The sequence below is a fragment of the Eucalyptus grandis genome, chromosome 7 (assembly GCF_016545825.1).
Source record: "Eucalyptus grandis isolate ANBG69807.140 chromosome 7, ASM1654582v1, whole genome shotgun sequence".
In the NCBI taxonomy this organism is placed as follows: domain Eukaryota; kingdom Viridiplantae; phylum Streptophyta; class Magnoliopsida; order Myrtales; family Myrtaceae; genus Eucalyptus; species Eucalyptus grandis.
The window spans coordinates 38,063,701-38,071,738 of NC_052618.1; the positions used below are offsets into that span (position 1 = coordinate 38,063,701).

The 8,038-nt window shown below is 38.9% G+C and overlaps 1 protein-coding gene across 1 annotated transcript; it reads right to left on the bottom strand.

The window, feature by feature from the left end:
- Positions 1 to 2,539: 2,539 nt before the first annotated feature.
- LOC104453467 (probable flavin-containing monooxygenase 1) lies at positions 2,540 to 5,712 on the bottom strand. Its single transcript, XM_010068022.2, has 6 exons — positions 5,684 to 5,712; positions 5,055 to 5,519; positions 4,629 to 4,866; positions 4,287 to 4,462; positions 3,627 to 3,985; positions 2,540 to 3,068 (listed from the first exon to the last, which is right to left on the bottom strand). The coding sequence occupies exons 1-6, from the start codon at positions 5,699 to 5,701 to the stop codon at positions 2,726 to 2,728; spliced, it is 1,599 nt and encodes a 532-aa protein (XP_010066324.2). The 5' UTR covers positions 5,702 to 5,712; the 3' UTR covers positions 2,540 to 2,725.
- Between the last annotated feature and the right edge of the window lie 2,326 nt (positions 5,713 to 8,038).

Sequence of the window (8,038 nt, forward strand, 5' to 3'; positions counted from 1 at the left end):
AAAAACATGAAAGATTCAAGGTCAAAAAACAAGAACACAAACTATGTAAACTTGTCAAATCATTATATGGACTTAAACAAGCTCCTTATGGAATTAAAAGTTTGATGTGTGATGATCCAAAATGGGTATAGTTTCAATGAGTGTGACAAATATGTGTATACTAAATCCACGTCAAATAGATATATACTTATTTATCTATATGTCGATGACCTGCTAATTTTTGGAGATAACAATGAGGTTATTAAAATCACCAAGAATGCTCTTAAGAAAAACTTTGTGATAAAAGACTTAGGTGTTATGATTGTTATATTCAGCATCACAATTCTGGTCTATATTTAATGCAATTTTATTACGTTGAAAAAGTAATTTAGAGGCTTAAAGGATTCCACATTAAAGATGCGAATAATCATTTTCTTTCACACCTAACTCTAAAAAAGAATAATGGAAATGGTATTAGATAGCTAAAGTACTCTTAAGTGATTGGTAGCATCATGTACATCATGAATTGCACTAGATCGGATAGTGCATACTCAGTAGGAAAGCTAAGCTGATATACAAGTAATTTTGATCGTGAGCATTGAAATGCACTTTTGAGAGTGTCGGGTTATTTGCGAAGAACTAAAACTAAGTTTTACAATATGACAAATATCCACCTGTTTTAGAAGGCTATTGTGATGGCAATTGGATTTCGAGTTTCGATGAATCAAAATCAACCAGTGGATATGTTTTTCATGGTAGGAGGTGTCGCGGTATCATGGAAATCTTTAAAAGAAAGTCTAATAGTGCGCTCCATAATGGAATCAAAGTTTGTTGCTTTGGATAAAGCCGCTGAAGAAGCAAAGTGGCTTTGGCAACTTTTAGAGGATGTTCCGTTGTAGCAAAAACATATGCCTCTGATATGCATTTACTCTAACAATCAAGCAGTGATAGCAAGAGCATAAAAGTCTAGATACATTTGTCGTAAACATAATACCATAAAGCAGTTGATCTCAAATAAAAAAATTTCTTTGAACTTTGTGATATCAAAGGAAAATATTGTGGATCCGTTGACAAAAATTTGCCAAAGAGTAGGTAAACTACGCATTGAAGGGAATGGAGTCAAAAGTCTTAACCTAATAAAGAGGTTTCATGGTGGAAACCTAACATAGTGATTAGAGATCCCTAGACTAGGTTTAATAGGATAAGACAAATTTTTGAAACTTTAGTGTGCACACCGTCTCTCACTCCTATGATGTAATAGCGCTTTTTTATAGCATTTCAAGGGCACGCTATGCATTTAAAGATTCTCATAGCTAGGAATACAATATCATAGTGAGGCATGATAGGATATCTTTAATAGGAATGCACCTAGATGCGTGGAGCTAGTTGCATGAATTCTGAGAAGTTTAGGGCTAATAGAATTAACACAATTGAGAACCAATCTTGATTTGGGAATACCCAATGTGGGGTCTATTGTTTGGGCTTACACCAACAACTGGTAGTTTAAGGCCTAGTCCATTGAGTAATTAAGTATGTCCAACAGGTTTTCACTAAAGAAGTTTTAAAGCAAAAACTACCTATCTTATTGTAGTATATTTCCATAGGCACATTTAGTATTCCTCAAATCAAAATGTTTTATGATTCATTAATGTGGGGGATTGTTGTAATTATGTTGGGTTAATGGATCAATGAAAATGAGCAAAATGAGATATGTTGCTTTTGTTCACATACCTCATTAATTTTTGTATCTCTCGAGTTCTTGTATCTCTTGGATTTGTGCATCTACTTAATTCATGGTTCATGTATCTCCTAAATTCTTGTATCCATTTAATTCATGCATCTTTTAGATTCTTGTATCTACTTACTTCATGGTTCATGTACCGCTTCTATATATGAATTCAAAAACTCTATAAATGGATTTGAAATTCTTCATTATGATAGAACCGAAAACACCTACATCTCCTCTCTTCGAGTTTCTCTAAGCGCACCGATTTCATAAAGTGTTCGACGGACTCCTATATATATAGTGTTGATATCAACAAGTTGGAGGTGTTGTATTTTGGAAATGAAATTTGTGAAGCTACTTAGCATTGTTGGCATGAACTAATCATTTCAAGGAGATTCGATTAGTCATAACTCACCTCAAATTACTTTCTCGAATTTATTATTTTTTGGTTACAACGAACAGTGTTCTATATTCTTCCCCCAATATGTCTCATCTTCTTCTTCTCATTCTTCTCTATATTTTCAAACGATGTGTTTACACTCATGATTTTTTTCTTTATTCATTTTCCGCAATGGCAACATGCAATTTTCCTCTTCAATTTGAATCCCGGTTCCGGTTGCCTCTGCAATGACTCAGGCATGTCTAACTAGGTTCTAGTGAGGACTTGATTTCTTCTTGTGGCTCATATGAGAAGTGCTTGACGATTTCAATTTCTTCTCTCCATCATATGTCTACACCTTTACTTCTTGTTACTGTCATGGAAGGATCAGACAACTTAAAGCGATGAAAACTTTAATTAAATCGTATCTCATTGCAGGAGTCGCTTTCAGTTCGTAGATCAATGGTCGAAGCCACAAATTTAGGGCACACTAGAACTCTTGTGCTCCAAAAAAAGTTGGTCAAACAATCATAGATTATATAAAGGGAAATTATGTCTTCTTCACGTCAGTAAGAGAAGGGGAAAAAATTGCCGAACCTGGAATACAAAGGGAAAAATGATGATGAGCACACAATTTATCTTCATGGAGAGACATAATCTGTTGGGCCATAAGGCTCAAACAATTCAGCAAAGAATCCCCCCTTTCTCTTTGGGTTCCATCCTATGTCTCTGCACAGTTGATCATTGTACCAAATGTGAAGTGCACCAATGCATGATCTTCTATAGTATTGACCTGAAGATCGCTTCATGTACTTGTTCCACTCTTCTATATCCTCCTCCATCTTCTTAATGGAAGGTAGCTTGAATGTACCGGCAAGAAGCTCGGCTAGCCACCTGCACCGGATCTCTGATGTGTACAAGTTTGCAACGCTTTCCGAGAACCCGATCACAGCTAATTGGGGAATTCGAGGATGAATGCATTCCCTGATTAGATGGAATCATATAATTTGAGTTGGAGCCAATAACTATAGAGAAATAACACAGGCTACTCATCTTTTTGCAGAATTTTCCATAGCAAAATGTGCACAATTTCATGCTTTGAAGTTTCCTAGCTGCAATTTTTTATCAAGAAAGGCAACTCGTAGGGAAATGCACTTGACAACTTACTCATGCTCCATCTGTCGGGAGATAAAAACAATCAATACAGAAGAATTTACGATTTTCCCAGTAAAACAAGAAGGAAAATGATATTTTGCAAGGAGATAATGGAATTTGTCTATTTATTCTACCAAAGCAAGACCAGAAGTATTGAGAATACATTAGGACACATAAGAAACCAAAGACAGTCCCAGGAAAAGTGTTGAGATGAATAATGAGAAACCAAAGACATTCCCATAAGAAAAGGTACAAATAAGTTAGACAAATTTTCACTTAAAATGAAGACCAAAAGCTTTCCCTAAACCAAATGCACCTAAATCTCTATAAGAACCCAGGACACAGGATCAGATTAACCTTTAGCAGGAGGGAGTTCTTGGGCAGTACCTGTATAGTGGAACTATTGAATTGGGAGATCCAGATAAGCAGTCCTTAAACAGTTGGGACTCAAACACATCTACTAGCTTCTTTTCGCCCCTAAACCCAGTCGCAAGGATGACCAAGTCTGAATTCAGCGGCTCGACCTCTCCATTGATCGAAATCCCATCCTCACAGAACCTGAATGCAAGGGCCTTCTTCAAGATTATGCTTCCCTCTTCCACTCTGTCGTAGAACTTTTCGGGTACTGTTGAGATCAAGCAGGAGCTGATTTCTTGAAGGAAACTGTGTTTCGGCACCATCCCAAACTTCTTCAACGGAAGTTTTCGCTTAATGTCGCTTTCGACGAACTTGGAAACTGCCCATCTCTGTCATTGAAGTGGGTCATATTACATGAACAGCATATAACAGCTAATGAATTTAATCATATGATGCGATTAGTCTGAATAATTCTGAATCAAGTTTATTACTCCATGTTAATAATTCCGAATCCAAGTTTCTGTGACCAAAATAACTGGCTCCATATTACTAAATGGCGAAAAAAAATTCCCCTTGCAGCTCTAATTAAGAAGGCTCCTCCTGTATCACTGTAAGAGAACAAATTGACATATGTTTGGAATGAACAATCACTGTGATGAGAAGTTGCAAGAGATTTATCTCATCGTGTACCAAGGGTGATAAAAGCGTGGCCAAGAGGCTCAACAACAAGCCCTCTCTGGGCTTATGCACGAGGAGCTCCGAGAAGCGGGTGAGGTAGAGAAGTGCAAGAGGCACGCCCCACGGTAGATAATCGGGCACGTTCCAGTGTTCCGTTTTGTACAACACCGTACAGGGTCGCTCCACTCCTGCAGGACAAAAAATTTCGACAAAAGCAAAGTCACTACGAATCAGCACTTGTCAAAACGATGAAGCCCGAGGAGCAGCTTGCACAAGGTCAAGAAAATGTAACATGACGATGACTAGGATTCAGTTTACTAGAAGGGACGTCGGATTCAGGCGTTTCACACTTACCATTAACAGTTGAGCACTCCATGGCAATGTCCAATGCGGATTTCTGCAGCCCGACGACCACCACTCTCTTGCCACTGACGAACTCCTTTGCAGCTTGGTAGTCCATAGCTGCGTAGTCCATGGAGTGGATCACCTTGCCATGGAACGCCTCTGGGCCTCTGTTTGGTGGAAACTCTGGTATATTCGGAATGCCACTGAATCGCCCGACGCAAAGGATCACAAAGTCCACTTCATATGTCTGTCATTGTCATTAGATAGTCAAGCATAGAAACTAAGAAATCGCTACCGAGCAATCATTAATCCAAAATGGAAATAAAAATTGTTACGGATTGCTGGTCTAAATAGTTATTAGTATGAGACAGTTACATGAAATTGCATTTAGGAGAGCAACTGCCAGTTATACAATAACAGAAGGCAGATGCATACCTCAATTTCAAGGCTCAGACAATCCTGCACTCTGATCTTCCACTTCCCGCCTGAGCGGAATGGCATGCCGTCGCCACCCCACAGGCTCCACGACTGCATCGCCTCAGCAGGTGGCCCGTCATACCCGATGCTGAGGACCCTGGTGCCGAACTTGACGTGCTTTAGCAGGTTGAAGTGGCAGGCGTATGACTCCACGTACTCCAGCACTTGATGTCCATTGGGGAAATCCTCGGTGACCGAGTCTGGCCACGGGAAGTCCGAGAACTGGTAGGCTGGTTTGGGGGTCTGGAGCTTTGTGGTCTCCACGGTCTTCGTCCAGACCCCTCCGATGCTGGTTTCGGACTCAAAGACGATGGGGTGGAGGCCCTTTGAGAGGGTGTATTTACAGGCAAGGAGGCCACTGATCCCAGCGCCAACTATGGCTATCTTTCTCGTCTCCATCCGACTTTGCTCAAATGGCTTTTCCTGTTCTGGGGAGAACGAGGTATATATAGTCAAAGGTCTAGTGATGTTGGGCGAAAATGCCCCTAAGAAAATTGATTTGAAACCAAGCCACCCATCTGTCAGTTGGCTTCTCGCGAAACAGATCTTCAGGGAAATGTGATTTTACGTGCTATACTTTGACTTACCAGTGCTCGGTCAAGCATTAGCTTAGCATGGAGGTCAAGAGTAACTACCTCACTACATTTAATTAATTTCATCCAGAAAAGGTTTCATTATAAGTTGGGACGAGTGGCAATGTGGGATGGCACTTCACCTCACCACATCTAGGTAATGTGGGATTTGGTTTATTCCTAGCTTCACTTTCGCACTTGATGGATCGATTCGTTACAAGCTCATCAGCTTCCATGTAGTTCATCCTTAAACCTCACACTTCTGTTGGGCTTGGCTCTAATATCATAATGTTGAGCCCAAGTCCCACTCATAACGATATTGTCCACTTTGGGCCAGTGCTCGCTTGTTTTGTTGTGGGTTTCGCCTAGAAAATATCTTGTTATAAGTTAGGACAAGTGTTATTACATATATGATGCTTCATCTCATCATATTCAGATGATGTGCAGTTGAATTCATTCTTGTCTTTATCGACATCCTAGAGCTAGAGCTGCACTTTGTCTGAGCCGCAAAGCCTCGGCAATCACTCTTGCCCTCGATGGATTGAGTCATTACAAACAAGTACAAAAAACTTAGGGGCTACATTGAACATAGTAAAAGTTTATGGACCACATTGCATGTTAAGCTAAAGTTCGAGAATCACTTTGAATAAATTAAGATGTTAAGAATCACATTACATATAAATTCATAGTTTATGGACCATTTGAGCCATTATAAATCAATGCAAACTTCGAAGCTAATTGAACACCGGATAGATGTTGACTTTTTCTGATTTGGGATGGTCTATTCGGATGAGCTAGATTTTAGAGCCTTATTAAATGCCTCGTGGTCCTCTTTCAGTTATTGATCCCGCAAGCGAAAAGCGACGCTTGTCGAAGCCATCACAAGAGTTTGTTTAAGGCACAAGTGCCACGTCGCCAAGAAAACATGGCTCTTCTTGGGAATTTGTAGGCCCCGGATCGATATACATCCAAACTAGAAATGGCCGAAAATAGATTTATAAGAGAAGGGGGACTTGCACTGATATAGGTCGTGTTAGGTACCATCCTATAGGGGGGAAGGATATTGGGAACATTAGGTGCCTAAATTCAACGCATACTGGCAGCTATCGTATTTGAACCAACCTCTTGACTAACATCACTTTTATACCTTTAGAAAATCATCTTGAAACTGTAGAGTACATGGCAAGCTGTCTATTTCTTCTTTAATATAGTGCTTACCTGGATTGACTTAGACAGAATTGGACTTTCGAATGTATTGCCTAATAGTCTACAATAGTTTTTTTTAATAAATATTTTAATGAAAATGGTGTGTTTGTCTTGGAGAAAACTTCATATAAAAGATAATGCTTATTGAGAAATCATTTTCCAAAAAAAGTGATTCATGTATATTTTCTTTAACTGTAAATGATTTTTCTTGACTAACCATTTTTAGTAAACTAAATGTGCGAAGTTGTCGAAAATTAATTCGCCAAAAGTTCTTGCATTCAAACAGATAGACTTAAGTTATAATTCCAATATATGGACTCAATCATAACATGACACTTTTAGCTTGAATGAGCATGCACCTATATGGCTAACTAGCAATAAATCATGGATGAGTAGACCATTTGGATCTTTAATGTCAAACAGTAGGAGGCTTTTGTTTCCTTGGTGCCACCCTGCTTGCCTAGTAACTTAGGTGAGTTGACAGGATTGCGTGCCTTATTTTAATGTGCTAGTATCTGCATGCTCAATACCCCTCCAACTTTCCTTTGTATATTTGTCTTCCCTAGGAAGAGGGGATACCCTCTAAGTATTTTACATCACTTCTGGAGATCTAAATTAACTAGGATGAAGCCTTTTAAAGACTTGCTTAGGTCCAATATATCATGGATGAGTACTTGCAAGTTATTAATCCCATGTCAATTTGGTAATACCCATGTTTGCTCTGCTTTTATAATTTACTCCAATACTGTTTGCGGAGTATTTCCTTTGCCAGGAGAAAAAAGTGACTCCATAAAGTGAAACCTTGAGCTCAAACTCTTTAAATAGAGGAAGACAATATATTTATAATGTGTAATTGAACTCAAAATCAAGTGATACAGGGTCATACTTTGACACCTCATTTCAAGTGCAAATCAAACTAGAATCGTGTGGAAGAAGGCACATGGAATTGAACAAAGGGAAGCCACACATGCCCAAAAACTGGATGTATAATGGACTTGAAAGCCCGAATTTAATACTATGTTTGAAATTTCAACTAAAAAGTTAAGATATCATACGGCAAGATATCATATAAATATAAATATAAGAGATAAAAGAAATCTCCTAGACACACCAAGCGGTGACGTACTTACTTTTAACCCATCCCTTCTTCCTCGGAAATAAATC